Source organism: Sebastes fasciatus, chromosome 1, assembly GCF_043250625.1.
Source record: "Sebastes fasciatus isolate fSebFas1 chromosome 1, fSebFas1.pri, whole genome shotgun sequence".
Lineage (NCBI taxonomy): Eukaryota > Metazoa > Chordata > Actinopteri > Perciformes > Sebastidae > Sebastes > Sebastes fasciatus.
In genome coordinates, this window is record NC_133795.1 from 16,144,768 (window position 1) to 16,161,901 (window position 17,134).

General features: G+C 37.8%; 1 protein-coding gene across 8 annotated transcripts in view; it reads right to left on the minus strand.

Annotated features, from left to right (window-relative positions):
* The window catches only part of scn8ab (sodium channel, voltage gated, type VIII, alpha subunit b), a 70,551-nt gene that overhangs the window by 6,074 nt on the left and 47,343 nt on the right, over positions 1 to 17,134 (minus strand). For 5 of the 8 annotated variants that reach the window (XM_074633479.1, XM_074633435.1, XM_074633423.1 and 2 more), the window contains 9 exons: positions 16,076 to 16,193; positions 15,761 to 15,915; positions 14,100 to 14,273; positions 6,952 to 7,074; positions 2,203 to 2,487; positions 2,052 to 2,105; positions 1,825 to 1,962; positions 1,142 to 1,246; positions 749 to 1,019 (listed from right to left, as the gene is read on the minus strand). In XM_074633479.1, coding sequence (XP_074489580.1) covers positions 749 to 1,019; positions 1,142 to 1,246; positions 1,825 to 1,962; positions 2,052 to 2,105; positions 2,203 to 2,487; positions 6,952 to 7,074; positions 14,100 to 14,273; positions 15,761 to 15,915; positions 16,076 to 16,193 — 1,423 coding nt within the window. The remainder of the gene's footprint in view (positions 1 to 748; positions 1,020 to 1,141; positions 1,247 to 1,824; positions 1,963 to 2,051; positions 2,106 to 2,202; positions 2,488 to 6,951; positions 7,075 to 14,099; positions 14,274 to 15,760; positions 15,916 to 16,075; positions 16,194 to 17,134) is intronic. The other 3 variants (XM_074633460.1, XM_074633452.1, XM_074633469.1) reach the window with 1 other exon arrangement.

Below are 17,134 nucleotides of genomic sequence, written 5' to 3' on the forward strand. Positions count from 1 at the left end.
CATTACGCTATTGCAAGCAAGAACAGCACATTGTGCAAATTGTGAAAGAAATCAGAAGAACCAAAGAACATACTATCAACAGTTTATATAGGGGATAGTTATTCTCTGTAGAAAGTAGTTTCAATAAAGTGGCGTCTGTAGATTATCCAGCATAATGAGTGACATTGTTTCTGGATAAACACGTTGCTGTTCATGGAGACCCAAAAAGCAAGTAAAAAGTTAACAGACAAGTCAAAAATATAACTGAATACATCCACAAATATCATTGTCTGTTTAATAACTGTAATGGAGTGTAAAATAAATACTTATACGTTTCCCTTAAACACTAATCCATTTAGAAAAAATACACTTCTATTTATCTTTCACTAACTCATTTTATTTTTTGGCTTTTTAGTTTTACAGTTTTTCTGGTCGTAGCCCATTGTTAATGATTGATCTTTTTTTTATTGATATATTCAGTTAAGACGTGCCTTCAGTCTGTTTTGGAGCTCCATAGATTGTTGATATTGTATAGAGGGAGCAGCAGAAACTTGGAGACAAATACATCAAAGCCAAAATGAATTGCATGGCTTCATACCACTTGAGGAAAGTGACAAAATATCTTTTTATTTTTGGGAAAGTGAGCCTTTAAACCATCTGTGTGCTGTGCCCTTAAAACCCATTTATATGGGCAATATCTGAGCTATTTCAAATTAAGCAGCTTCACACTTCTTTTACCGTTCATAAATAACCCTTTTTGAATACTTGCCCACAATCGAGAGGATGACCACAACCACGTCGAAGATGTTCCATCCGTTGGTGAAGTAGTAGTGACGCAGCGCAAAGAGCTTCAGTACAAACTCGCAAGTGAAGACCACAATGAAGATGAAGTTGACCCAGTAAAGCACATACTCTGCGTCATCTGTCTGATCGTCTGTCTCCACCATCATGGTGACCATGTTGAGGCAGATGAGGATCATGATGGAGATGTCAAACACCTGCTGCGTCACAAAGTCAAAAATCATGCCCTGGAATGGATTCTGAGGAGAAAGGGAGGGAAAGAGGGATATTTGAAGTCGTTATCCTTCGATCTTAATCTTTAGAAATTTAAGAATACAAACCTGCTTAGCAGTAAAGATGAAGAGGGCAAAACAATATTTACCTGAGGCCTGGGTATTGGTTTTTGTGGCTTCTTCGACCCTAGTTTCTTCATGGCATTGTAGTATTTCTTCTGCTCTTCCGTCATGAAGATATCCTGACCTCCAAAGTGAAGGGAAAAAAACAATTTGGTTACAATTTGCAAAGATTTAGACCTCTCATTCCAGTACTAATCCAGATACAGTTTACACTTCCATGTGACTGTGTTTTAACAAGTGCAATAGAAAAAAAAGACTTATTATATTTGTTTACAATGTCCAGATTCTAATCTTAAAGTAATAGTTAGACATTTTGGGGAAATACACTTACTCGCTTTCTTGCTGACAGTTAGACCACTCGGCACTCTCATGTCTGAACAGTAAATGTCAAGCTACTACCGGCGGCTTAGTTTAGCATAAAGACTGGAAAAACAAGGAAATAGCTAGCCTGGCTCTGTCGTCCTCTCGTTTCCAGTCGTCATGCTAAGCTAAGCTACCTGGCTGCTGTCAGTGGCTTCCTATTTAATAGACAGAAATGAACGCGGTATTGATCTTTTCATCTAACTGACTTCCGGAAAGCGAATAAGTATAGTTTCCAAAACGATTCCTTAGTGGTGAAGCCAAAGACAATTTTCCACATTGTGGACAATAAAGTTTCTAACTAACTAGCTTGTTCTCAGAAGGTGAAAGTGAGGAAAATAAATCTTATCTTTTTCTTTTGTTGGTTGAAGTTATCAATGATGACACCAATGAAGAGATTTAAGGTGAAGAACGAGCCGAAGATGATGAAGATGACAAAGTAGATGTACATGTACAAGTTGTCCTCGTAGATAGGCTGGTCCTCCACCTGTAAATTGGCAAAAGTGAAAATTCGTAGAAAAGTGCACTACTACACATTCATCTGGAAGTCTGACTGTAAAACTGCAAAAGGCGTACCTTTCTAGAATCTATTGCTGCGTACATAATGTCCATCCAGCCTTTGAATGTTGCCTGTTATAACGGGCAGACACATTGCGTGAGAAAACGGGTCAAACACTTGATATCAGAGGAGAGAAACAAATGCGAGGTGACAGTTAAGGTTTCTCACCACTTGCAGGAGTGCCAGGTATCCCGCACCCACATTGTCAAAATTGATCTTGACGTTTTTCCATCTGACTTCACTGTAGTTTTGCTCCATGAGTGCGAAACACTCTGTTTTGTTGTTGACGTTATGAGGGAGGAACATCTCCTCAGCTGTGTCATTGTAACAGAAGTAATACTTTCCAGCAAACAGATTGACACCCATGATGCTGAAGATGAGCCAGAAGATGAGACACACCAGGAGCACATTCATGATGGAGGGAATTGCACCCACCAAGGCGTTCACCACAACCTGAAAAGAACAGCAAGGAAACAGAGCCACTGTAACTTGGCAATCACACAGCAACTGCATGGAGATGTTCACACATAAGAACATCAACACACACACACACATAGAAATGCACATTCTTTCCTTCCATTAGAGGCTCTAGGTGTGTTATTATCTGATGTCTTGGCACAAGATGAAGCCCATCACAATAAAATACTAGGGGTGTAATAAGACAGTCAGCTCATGGTTCGGCTCGACACAATTCAGACTCATGGTTTGATGCACTCATGATACTTTTAACAAGAGTGAAAACAAAACATGAGTGTCCAACTGTGACTCAGATTTTTTTTTTTTAATTACTCCCAATAAGTTGTTCTTAAAGGAACAGTGTGTAGGATCTGGCAGTATCTAGCAGTGAGGTGAGGCGATTGCAACCAACTGAAGCCTCTCCCATGTGCCAAGTGTGTTGGAGAGCTACGGTGGCCTCCCTAGAGCCATTTGGAGCAGAGCCAGTGCATAGAGTGTGTGTGTACGTGGCAAGTGAGTGGTGAAGCAAGAGAGAGAGCGGCGGCGACGGGAGCAAGTAACGTTATCGACTCCAGCCCATGCAGGAAAAGTTAACAGAGTTTGTTTTGTCCGTCCTGTGCTACTGTAGAAACATAATGGTGCAACGTGCCGGACTCCGTGGAGAGGACCCGCTCCCTATGTAGGTAAAAACAGTTCATTCTGAGGTAATGAAAACACAACAATTCTCATTTTCAGGTGATTATACACTGAAGAAAACATACTTATTAATATTATATTCCATTTCTGCCTATACATCCCCCTAATTGTTACACACTGGTCCTTTAAAACATTGTTTCCTTATCAGTTTTGGTGCAAAATGTCAATAATTTTTACAAGATCTTTGTCTACGCAAAATGAAACTGAAAAATTAAAAATGTCTAGGTAACAGTGTGCTCATGCAGACAAAGAGCGCATGTGTGGGTAACACTTTATAATAACCGTTAATGGTACATTGATAGTTAATTAAACTTTATTTAATAGTTATTTTACTGTTATCAAACAATGAAATGATAATTAATAATGTTTCCTTATAACGAGTAATGTTATAATTTGTTATTTTAACAGGTTATTGTTGCACACATTATAACATTTTATATACAATATTAAGTATTTTTTAATGATTACCAAATAATTTGTAAATCTTTTAAGAAATTGTTTGTGAAACATCTACAAACATTACATAGACAGATATTTTTAACACTTTGTTAACGGTTAATAATTGGTTTGTAACTGTCTATAAACATTATTTGGATGACTATTATAAAGTTGCAACTGATGATTATAATACATGGTTAAATGGCTAATACGTACTCTGTAAAGCATCTATAAACACTATTGAGATAAATAGTTAATACTTTGTTAAAGGTTAATAATAGGTTTCTGGTCCATCTATCTATGTAATGTTTATAGATGTTTTGCAAATTATTTCTTAAAGATTTACAAATCATTTGTTAATTATTAACAGATATAGTATATAAAATGTTATAATGTATGCAAAAGTAAATTGTTATTAATAGTTTACTAATGTAATCCGAATGTAATTGTAATTGTCTCTTGTCAGCTATGATACAATATATCATTTATAAATGAATTATCTCATGTTATACAGACTAATGATAAAATAACATAAATTATAGCATTACTAAATTTTTAAACATGATTAATTATCATTTCATTGTTTGTTAACAGTAAAATAACTATTAACTAAATTTTAATGAAATATCAATTTACCATTTATAATTCAATTCATTCAATTTATTGTTATATCGCGTCAAATCATTACAGATGGTTATTATAAAGTGTTACCTCCATATTATCCCACTTTTGTATCACAATGTATTGTGCCACGATATATTGTTACACCCCTATGAAATGCATTATTCTTTCCCTTCAAATGTTGTATTTAGGATTGTATGGCTGTATGAATCGTACACAATCATATATATTGTGTACCACCATGTCAAGAACTAACTGTAGACAATGACTCTTTGTGTATGCATGCTGAGTTAGATCTGCAAAGCTAATGTGACCAATAATGCACTTGATGATTCGTGAATTTTGATTTAACATAAAGAAAACACATATTGCTGAGTATTCCCAAACAATGACTATGTATAACGGCTACGGGGTTACAAATATTGCCAATTGAGCACAAGTGTCACTTATATAAACTATTCTGTCCATGAAGCAGTGTATGCATGTTGGAGGAGATAAAGCTATTAGCTTATGAATGTGCATTTCCAAACACAGAGGTGCCATGGTAACAGGAAGCCAAATAAACCAAAACTATATAGGCAAACATCAAATGTCAAAACTCTCTAGGATTTCTTTTCATTCCAGAGTTCTGCCTAATAATATAGAGACAAAGCATCCACATGATCAGTTAATATAACTACTGCAAAATGGTGATCATGAAAATCATGGTGATGACATTCACTGAGGAGTGGTGAGCAAGGATGGCGAGGAGGGGGGATATGCAACCAGAAGTTTGTTGATCTTCCAGTGTGACAATGCCAAAGCCAAACTGTGATAAGATCAGATAACAGGACACTTGAGGCAGAGCAGCAGTCAGAGGAGGCTGAGCTTAGACACTAACAAGTGTTGTTTTTCTGCCCAGCAACAACCAGAGGCTGATCCAACCAATCACACATTAAAATCATGATCAGAAGAACCCAACTATCATAGCAGAAAGAAAGTACGTCAGTACAGACAGAGCCCTCCAGAGGTCGCATGGTATCAACATGAGTGACATGGAAACTGTACACATGGTCAAGCATAAAAGCTGCAGTCGGTAACTTTGAGCAAATACGGTAAAAAATTAAGTTATTTAGATAAAACAGGCACTATATCCTGACAGTAGTGCATGAGACAGATAATCTGTGACAACCAATCAGAGCTGAGCTGTCTCGGCAGCAGCTGTCAATCACTGCTCGTGACACTCGTGAACTCCGATCAAACGGTCAAACTAGGCAGCGCTGATCAAATATGAATCAAGATTTTGTTACTGTAATGCCTATTTCTCTCCTCAAATGTGTCTGGCTGGTGGTCGGTGCTTGGCATTTCCTCACCTGATCTCAACAAGGCTGCCGGGGCACAAACGTTCTCATTTTGTAGCTAAACAGTGCACTACAAGATGTTTCTGAAAACATTTGAGGCGAGAAATAGGCAAAAAAATATTGATTCATGTTTGATCAGCACTGCCTAGTTTGACCGTTTGATCGATTGACAGCTACTTTAGAAACAGCTCGGCTCTGATTGGTTGCTGTTGTTCGAGCGTGGCAGAAACTTGCAAATGCCATTAGGAACTCGGGAGGAGACAGAGGAACATGATTTTTTTCAAATATTATCTGTCTCGTGCACTAGTGTCAGGATATAGTGACAGTTTTGTAAAAATATTTTTTTAGCATATTTGCTTAAAGTTACCGACTGCTGCTTTAATCAAATGCGTGCATACTGTAAAATAGTAAAATAAACATGCACAAACAGTTTAAATGACCATCTGCACAAATTTCTACAGTATATCGAATTGTGTGTCTTTTAGGGCTGGGCAATATGTCGATATTGTATCGATATCGTGATATGAGACTAGATATCGCCTAAGATTTTGGATATCGTAATATAGCATGAGTGTTGTCTTTTCCTGATTTTAAAGGCTGCATTACAGTAAAGTGATGTAATATTCTGAACTTACCAGCCTGTTCTAGCTGATCTATTATTTGTCTTTATCCACTTAGTCATTATATTCACATTACTGATGATTATTTATCAAAAATCAAGCACGAATCAATCTCCATATTGTTGTCGAGGTGTTTGGTCAAAACTGTTGTGTTATTTGACTTCCTCCAAATCGCCCAGCCCTACAGTAGTGCCTATCAAATGACAGCTGGGGGGCTCTGTAGCTCAGAAACACTTTAACAGGTATCAGTTTGCATGCTTAGATTGCATAATTTCACATTAACCCTGTGCGTGTGACTCCATTTAAAAAGGTTTTGTGTGATGGTTCATAACAACCTCTAGTTGTTCTCTCAGCTGGTACGAAACACTTCATAGCTGAGTGGTTATTATTACTGCTTGCATCATTCAGGTCTGTCATGGTCTTGTGTTTCATAAGGCATGGGACAGGCTTTTAAGGTGTTTTGTTAATATTTTTAATGAATAAATCACTACAAATTGCCATAACATCGCACTAAATTTATAATATATGAAATGAAATATGATAAATCAAATCAGATGTATTGTGACCATCTGAGATGATCTGCATCCATGCAAAAAGCTTCTCATTGGCAAAAGCTTTTAGCTAAAAAAATTTCCCTTTAGCGACATTTTTAAAAAAAAATTCTGTATTGCCATCTCTAGCATGCGTTGATGCTTTTATTTAATCGGCATGCAGAAGGACCAGTTGTCTGGTATCTTAGGTCTTACCCTCATCCCTTCAAAACGTGACAGGGCCCTGAGGGGTCTCAAGGCCCTCAGTGTCCTGAGTGATTTAATCGGGCCTAGATCGGAGTAGCCCAACGCATTAGCTATAAGGCTGACTATAGACACCTACACAGATAGGGACAGAAGGAGAGGGAAAGACAGAGGCAAAGAAAGAGAGGACCCACATAGTTAGAGGGGATATAGAGAGAAAAGTGGGGCCTATATATATACTGTAAGGAGGTCTGGTTAGATACAGATATATATAAGTACATATATAGTTTCTATATGTGTAAATATATGTATCTATATAACATAAAGTTAAACAGGGGTTATTACAATAGACAAAAGGTCAATAAAGTGTACATGACCCAAGTTTTCTTTTTTTTTTCTCTCTTTTATGTGTTTGTTTGCTTATGTTTGGTTTAGTTTGGCAAGCCAGTCTAGCGTGATAACCAGCTTAACAGCACAGTAAGCACACCTGGAAAGAAACTTGTGGTTGACACAGTGAGAGGGAGAGAAGATAAAGAGTCAAACAAAGGGAAAAATTAGAGGAGAGATGTATTCACAAACACTAAATCAATGTGACACAATAATATACACACGGTACACAGTACAAAACAGTACAGTTTCCACACCAGAGAGCATCTTACTCAAAGAGGGGGAGAGAAAACGCAGAAGGTTGAGGACAACTTTCAGGGTTAGAAGAGAGAGGATAACCTGTGAAAGTACAAGTCCCAACACAGCACACAAACCTTACCCTGGACCCCAAAACACCGAACCCCTCAGTCCCTCTCGACAGCTGCACAATGTCTCTCTTAACTTAAAGAGAGACATAGTTATAGGCACCTGCTGTGAGAGAGAGGACAGGTCAATATTAGCGTAGAGACTTGCATGGAAAGTCAGGATAAGTTATCTGCACAACACACAGGCCAATTTACTGTAGAATATATTGAGATTTCTGCATATCTATTGGAGAATCAGTAAGGGGTTTGACAAGCACTGGATCCCACCACATAACCTGTAGAACTTCACTCGTCCCTCCTCTATCCTGAGCTACTGTATATCCATTAATTAGGCTTCTAACAATAAAAAAGGAGAAATATAAGATGCTGTATTCGTTTCTATTTCAGAAGAGAGAAGCCGTTTCACACAGGTAGAAGGTTAATTACTTTATGTCCCATGATTTCTCACTTCTTTTGGTGACAATTGGAGCCCGAAAAATACTTCATATTTTTGGGCCAATACAGATATTTGGGAATAAATCCTTCTGACTATAACACATTGGCCAGTATTACTTTTTTATACATAATGGGTGGACAGATCAACAGAAACACCGTAAAATGTAATGCACTCCAATGGAGTGTTGCAGGGATGACGTATTTTCGTAGGCCAACCCGGAAGTTAGCATCTCCCTGGTTCCCTCGACAAAAAGCCAATAGGATTTTTCCATTGGCTTCTGTATTATTGCAGAAAATAAGCTCTGTGGCAAACAAACGTTAATGACACACAGCAAGATTATCTTCACAAATGAACATCACTTTTATGATTTTTGAAGTGTGAATGCAATCGCCAGAAGTAAAAAGCTAATGTTAGGCTATAAACAAACTACACTGTGGTAGCTACAAGATTGTTTTACGACAGACAACAATCAGTAGACATGAAGGAGTAGAAGTTTGTGACATGCTGGACATTATTATTCATGTCCAAATACTGCACAGCTATGGCAGAAAATCCACACAAATTTCTCATCACATATCACCTAGAATGACCAATCTATTCTTCATAATGAGACTGATAAAAAATAATACTGAATCATTTACATTGTAAAAATAAATATTAAATAGGCCTCAGGTGGTTCTCAACCTGGGGGTCGGGACCCCCAGCGGGGTCATGAGATAATTTCCAGGGGTCGTCAGATGGTTGGGGGAAAAAAAATAACATATTAAGAATAAAATAACATATTTTAGACTGGGCAATGATTTTTACTAGGACTGTCAACATTAAAAAAATATATATATATTTGCATAACGCAAGAATATTTGTCCACTCCCATGTTGATAAGAGTATTAATTACTTGACAAATCTCCCTTTAAGGTACATTTTGAACAGATAAAAATTGTGTTATTACTTTGCGATTAATCACGTTTAACAATGGACAATTATGCAATTAATCTGGATTATATAATTTAATCAATTGAGAGCCCTGGTTTTTACATTGCATCACCTGTACCAGTGATATAATTTGCCTCAGAATAGATTTTATTGAGTGTGTTTGTGAGAAATAGAAAGAACTGGCAAGGGCAGCACAAGCCGAACGCCAACCTGAATAATCTGGGGGGGTTGCGATTTGAAAGGGTTGAGAACCACTGAAGTAGGCTATCATGTCCTTCCATCAATCATTTTTTTGAGAAATGTAAAAATGTTTTCAGACAGAAACCATTCAAAATAATATCATGTTGTGTCTCTTTTATGTATAGTTGACCAACTTGCTTCTAGATAACTTGGTTAATTTGCTTTATTAATTGTATTACTCCTCTCTCATCTGATTGAAACTGTAATACTCAGGTTGATCCTACCTATTTGTTCAACGTGTGTAAATGAAATGAAATCAACAAAGCACCTGAGCTTGATTGAGCCATGTATTTTTGCAAACCACAGGATGTCTTCATTAATCAAGTGAGTCCCAGTGAGCTCTGATAAACTACAACACGCCTGTGGTCTTAACGGGCACTGAGGCGCTGTGGGAGTTACCGGAAACACATCACACAAGTAGGCACTTGACCATTCCCAAATACCGCAAGTGTGGGTATTAGGACAGACCCAAAGACACGTTCAGAAAACCAACAGGAAACACAACATACATTAGTGAATCCTTATCATGTGACAAAGGATGTTAATATTGAATCACGGACAGACTGGCGCCTCACAGTCAAGGACGGTGGAAACTTGGTGGTCTAGGGATAATGGACGACTTACCAACCTATTAATGATTTAGCTCAACATAAAACACATTATCAAATAAATGTAGAAGGATTAGGACAACAAGAAAGGAATTTAGTTCTCAAATTCATTTCAATACTCTGAGAAAAAAAATCTGAATTATAAGAAAAAAGTCAGAGGCTGTGTTTGAAGTTGTTCACTAATTATTGTACATAAAAAAAAACCTATGTGGACATTGTAAAGGTCATGCATGATAGCAGAAACATTAGTACTTGGTTATTAACCATCATTTTTTCTCTACTTTTTTGCATGGTTGCATAATTTGAGTCCACTAAACAGGGGCACAAATATTTTCATTTGGGAATTTAGGCAACACTACAAAATGGCAGACACACAAAATAGTAGACCGTGGCTACGTTCCAAATCACATCGTTTTTCTTTTTACTCTTAGTACATACTGCAGCTGCCCTTACAAAGTATGTACTGTTACATGCAGTATGCATACGATTGGGACATACTACTTTGTCATAACATTGTGCCTTGAACTTTGACCCTCTTTCTCATATACCCCCTGTGCAGAGGATTGTGGGTCAGAATAGCCAGAAAAGCATTCTGGCTTGCATACTGCAAGGCCCAATTCCAAACCACCCTCTACACCCTCTCCCTACCCACTCCCACTCCGTTTGCACGTTCACGTGGAGGGTCCGCCATGTTAAGTGCAATCCCAAACCAATTAGCGGGGAGTGCAGACCCTCCAACAGCTGGCCTGCATCGATGCCGACTTAACCAGCTGCCCTTACTGACGACACACGACGCCGTTTTATGTTCGCATGGAACATGCTGTAATGTAAGCTCTGTGTGACTACCGGTACAAACATTTACTGATAAACTGCTCAAACTAAGATAGACATTTAATTTATTCTACTTTATCATCATACAGACGTTATCAACTTCAAGTAAATAGATTGCATTTAGGATCAAATATACCCTTGTCTAGTCTAGAAAACGGTAGACATGTTCCTTTGATTGTAAAGTGTTGTATATTTATAAAAATATATACAACATATTAGGGGCTGGGACTATACACCTATCTCCTGATTCGATACTATCACGATACTTGGTGTGCCGATTCGATATGTATTGCGATTTGATATTACGATTTATTGCAATTTTTGTTAACTTTTTTTAACACAAGACCATGGGAAAAAGTTGAATCATACATTTCTAGGGACTTCTACTTTGGAAAATATCTAAATTGATACTGTAGATCAGTCATTGGTAGACATTATTTATAAAAAAATTTCCAGCAACCCAAAAATCAAAGAATGAGACATTTCCCTCACAAATTAGCAGTATTTTCTTTTTAATTCATAAGGGACATGTAATGTTTTTATACTTCTAGTGAATATAATCCAATCAATCTTATTTCCATATGTGTATTTTGTTTAAACAGCACCGTTTGTTAACACCTTATTTTGAAAAACGGACGTAGTTACACGTGTATAATTCCGCTAATTTCACGAAGTCCGTCGCTAGGTCTCCCGTCAGCTCCGTTCTCTTTATACCGGTAGAATGCATTTAACATAAATGTCAGTATATGGGTGCTCTACAGTTGTAGCGTCGGCCGATTTGACCACCGAGATGCGAGTGACGGCTGGCTTGACCGCACGTTACTGCAATACGATAACATTTACTGTCCATGACAGAGTTAGCTTGCAGCTTTAGCCATCATGTCTAGCTCTGCTTTTCCCGCAATGTCTGAAACCCAAAGTGTTTCCATACTTTACTGGATGTGTAGTGTGTCAGCTGTGCAGTAAGGTTTACTCTGGCATTAACACTGCTTTTATTTATACAGTACATTTAAACTCAATTTCCCCAATAAAGTATTTCTGATTCTGATATTTATTTATAGGTTCCTTGCTGGAGAGAGGGAAGTTCATCCCGAAGTGGCCGCTGTATTTATACCCTGCACCTTCATTGAGCTGTGAGTGTGACTACAAACGGTGTACACTCCGTCACGGAGTGGGAGGGTGTAGGGACCGGATTGGAATTGGGCCCAAAATGCGATCGGATGTATTAGGACATCCTGGTATTTTTGGCATACTGCATTTGACATTTTATGTATTGGGACACACTTAATGTTTTTCTGGCATACTAAATAGTAGGGTAGTATGGGTATTGGAACACACGGTATGCTGTATACTCAATAGTCAATCATTTTTGACACAGCAAGACTCTTTCCTACAAATTCAGACTTTTTTTTCAGAATTCTGAGATAAGTCTCTGGGCTTAGATAATTTTTTTACATGGTCCTATTCTACTTCAATCTATGACAAAACTACACCATTTAAAGACACCATAAAATGATGCCTTTAAGTTCCCGGAAAAGCGTGACTTTCTGGAAAGCCGTGAATATTTCATGGTGACCTCATTGTGCACTAGTAGGTATGAACATAAAATCCTGCCCCGGCGCTCATCGACTGCTTTTCTCTCCTTGGCTTGCGGTAACAATTAACTTACACTGTTTTATGTCCCACCTGAACTTCCTGTTTAATCAGGAAATACATCACATTAAGGGTACAGCCAGACAGAACATGTCGATGCCGGTAGGCGCCACAGAAACACCTCCCACAATCAGCATCTTGAGGGAAGATCAATCATGCTTTCAATCCAAATGCAGTTTGGTGCTTGCTACTGTAGTTGTTACAGTTTAGTTTTACAAATGACACAAATCGGTGCAGAACCTACGTCTGAAGTGAGTTTTATGTCAGCAGCTGTATTTAACGAACATAACACGTGATTTTCTACCCCTTCCCATTCAATTTCCTGCAATTAGCCTAGCTTGCCATGTTTGGTCTGGCTGTATTTTAAGCAAGTAAAGACCCCATTTCATGTGGCCTTTAAGCATACCATGTAATGTACATTTTCCTTTTTCAAAAACAGACACAGGAAGAAATTCAAGTGAGAAACTCATCACGTACAAATGACAGAAAAGGACAAACCATATGTGCTGAATGAATCAGCAGTCCAGAGCTAGACAGGAGCTCTGAAACATAGCAAGGTTTATAGATGTTTACTGTGTCAGGGCTATTGTGGTGCTGCTGTCGTGGGGCCCAAAATTTCAGGTGGCACCCTGGTGATGGTAGACTATCATAGCCATAGCCAGGTTGGACATCATAGCCCTCTTATCTATTTACCAGTAATATCACATTATACGTCCACTTTTACTGTCCACATTTCTGTGAGCACTGCACCATACTGACTCCATTTTCAACAGTAACATTTAAAGGTGCAGCATTTTGCTGACTGTAAATATGGCCCATAAAGCACTGCAGCAAAGCCTGGATATCACATATGAGATAAATACAATGTGTCCCTCAAGCTGTGACCCTTTAATACTTTGTTATGTAAGATACATTAACATTATAGCCTATATATTGACTCAAAAGGTACTCAAACCAGTACACACTAGGTTATCCAAACTGCTTAGATGTCCGAGGTTTAGTTCAAGGAATAGACCATGTTTTATGAGATCTTGGGCCATTTGCTCAACTTCTGCAGTTTGAGAATATAGACAGAAAATTATCCCAATGTACCATTTGCTTTGGAGAGTCAGGCTAAAAGTGTAGGTATTATCCAAAGACATTTTTGTGATAAAAGGTTACTATCAGTGTTATTACTATTATATAACCTGTAGATTTAAAAAGAATACTGTCATCACTTGGAGAAAGTTCAGCGTGACGAGCTGAAACCTGAGTGACGAATGGACATCTGTTGGAGTCCGTAGATGACTTTTTCAAAGAGGTTTAGAGCAGAATTTACTGGTCTGGTCATCTCCGACATGATCCCTAGGCATGGAACAAATCTAGTGCTGAACAATACTTAGTTATATTTTATGTCTTCATGGATTGATAAAATGCTCTGAGGCTTTTTGAAACGGTGGTATAATTAAAACTTTAAAAAATAATCTGTGTTTGAAGAAAAAAAAAAAAAAATTATAAGCTTTCTACAACTAGTTCTGACCCCTAATAATGGTCATGTATTGTCCAGCTTAATGGTTAAGTTAACTAATGAGCCAATCTCTTAAAATCCATGCCTTCCTTTGATGTTGCAATCTTAAAATACAATCATGAGGAGTTGAACCAAATGACTTGTATACATTGCATTGCTGCACTCTTAGTATACAACGAAATGGTGCGAAATGTACTTACATCCACAATGAAGAAGTCTAGCCAACACCAGGCGTTAGTGAAGTACTTGACAAAGCCGTAGGCCACCCATTTCAGCAACATCTCCAGGATGAAGATGTAGGTGAAAACCCGATCAGCATACTCCAGAATGACCTTGATTGTCTTCCTCTGCTCGATGTACACGTCCTCGAAGGCCTAAAGAGCAGCAGAGAATCATCACATGGACAACGGTTTAACTGATCTCTTTCAGCATTTAACATTGTTGATGTTGCAAATGAGTAAGCTGTGAGGTAAGCCACACTGTACAGCGTTTTGTTTAAGGGGAGACACCCCAGGCAAATGCTTTGTTTTTCATGCACTGGTCAATTTTGAGTTTTTTGGGCTATTTTGGTTCCATAACATGTCTTCTTTCAGACTAGTGGAGAGATGCCTCACTTGCATATTTAAATATACAATTTCAGACAACTTGTAATACAAAAAAATAATTGTTTTAATACAAGTAATCAACTGGGGAAGTTTCATTGTGATATCTATTAGTTCAATTTTGTACCTTGTACACGTGTAGTGTCTTGCAAAACGTATGGAATTTTACAATCCATACCTTTAAAAGCCGTTTTCTCAAAATGAGTTTTTTTCTCACTCTGAGCCGGAAATCTCCACTTCAGTAGCACTTACATGCACCAAACTTTCCAGTTTCATTGCTGTCTATATTCTGACGTTTTTTACAAAGGGGTTTGTTCATATATCATTCATAGCCTGATTTATATAATATTTTATTCCTAAAAACATGGCATTTTTTTATTTTCTGATTTATGGAGTGATAAAAAGAGACAAAAAGTCCCCTCTGTAAAAACTTTTGACTTTTTTAAGTTAAAGAATTTTTTAACCTGGCTTTATACAATGTTCAGATTTCTGTTCTGGGGACGTTTCAGGATAATATCTATTAGTTACATTTTTTACCCTATTGTCCTGGGGTGTCTCCCCTACAAACCTGATAAAAATGGAAGGAAAAATGTGATGAAATATTATATATATCAACCAGTACTATTTCACTGAGGAATGGCAGACCTGAATTTTTATTGTTATAAAACATCTCTACGTGTGTTTATATTTTGTAAAGCAGCTTATATGTTTATATGTTTGTTTACCTTTTCAGAGAATGAGTTGTTTACATAGTAAAAGAAAACTAGTGGATAAATTAAATTTCCGTCAAGTCAAACTAGACCGATCATTCCCATAGCTCTTCCATTCTCCATCGCCTGAATCCATTCTTCAGCACATAAGTGTTTTGATTTGGCCGTAGGCCTTCCCCCTCCAGAAAGCTGCAAACCTAAGCTGGATTCTGCCGGTTGAAAGGTTGGTGCATTACAGCACTTTGCTGTCCATTAGCAACAATCATATCAAGCAGTTGCAGAAGAAAAGCAGGAGATGGTCTTGCTTGCGCACATCCTTATGAGATTCACTTTCTCTAAATGAATGCCACATTCTTGTTTTATTTCTTCTTTGTTCACATGTTATATCCTACATTTATTATAATGTTGTAAAGCACTGAGTAACTTTATTATGATACGAGCTTCATGATAATTGTTAGAAGCACTAATAGTGGCATCAGTATGATGTTTATGAGTGTATACAAAAGTAGGAACACCCATACTTGTGTGTGCGTGCATGTGTGCGCCTACCAGGGCTCCACTGCTGAGCAGGATCATGAAGATGATGAGGGTTTCAAACCAGTTGTGTTCTACAATCAGGTAGCAGGTCTTCCTCAGGAACCACCAGTGTTTCCCCCAGCCGTGAGTGATGGGAACATCACAGCACTTGTATTTGGCAATACACTCTGTTTGACAAATAGAAAACAAAACTGCTGTTATACACAGAGACTTATGCATAATACCACCAAGGACACAATGCAAAATGTATCACACTGTCATTAGTATAGTATGTACAACATTAACAATGATTCCTGTCTATTCGTCATTACTATAAACACTACCTACCCTCTGTCCAGCAGGCTTCTGGGTCAACATACTCCTCCACTACCTCCGCCACAGCCACCTCCTCCACATCAGGCTTGATGTCTATTGTGCTGCCCTCAGACGAACTGGTGTCATCCAGCTGGGACAAACAGAGGACCAAAGAGATCAGTTCAACCTCTCTGAACATTAAAGGCTCAGCAGTAAGACACTGAGAGCGTACGGATACGGCACAGCGCCAGTACAACCATTACATTAATGCCCCTTTGGGTTTATATGCATGACATGATTAATTGCTAGAGGTATATACGTGTTGTAGCCATGTACTGTAGCTAGGTCTCCCTCTGCCACCGAGGTATTCTGCAGAGTTATTTATAGATTTACAAGGAAGTAATTAAACTTGACCAGTGATTGATTGTGCTGGTAATGATGGTCAGTGTTATACATGCATAAGTATAGATTCTTCAGTGATGAAGGATTCATTTATTTGTGATGAAAGAATGAAACAAAAGTCAAACAAAAGAGTCACAAAAGGGAAATCTGTTGTGATGGAAAATACATAGTATGTATAATTTATACCAGGTATATTTTTTATTTTTGGATGCCTATTACTGTTTGACTATGTGTAGCCATATAGAAACAACGTCAGCCATGGGCTTGATGTTATTCTTATGAGCTGTAAGGTATATATGCTAAATATTTGTATATGCATTTTTATATACATTGTTGTATATTATGTATATATGTGTTTTTCTTAATATACATGTAACATTACACTGTGATTTTATGTAGGATATTTGGGTCACTGGCGGTATCATGTGACTATCATCATGTGACTGGAGCGTTTACCTTTTAAGATGGCGTCTCTGTGCAGATTTATTAAGCCTGAAGAAGAGCATCTGCTCAAAACGTCACCAACTAAGATGTGCCAATAAATTGCATTTAAAGGGAGCTACAGTGTGCAGAACTTCTTCTACATTTTTCATTACTATGTGTTTGAATAATAATTACTCCGAATATGTTGTAAGGAAATTATCATTTTTAGTCATTAAAACCATGGCTTGATGAAGTTCGCCTGCACCA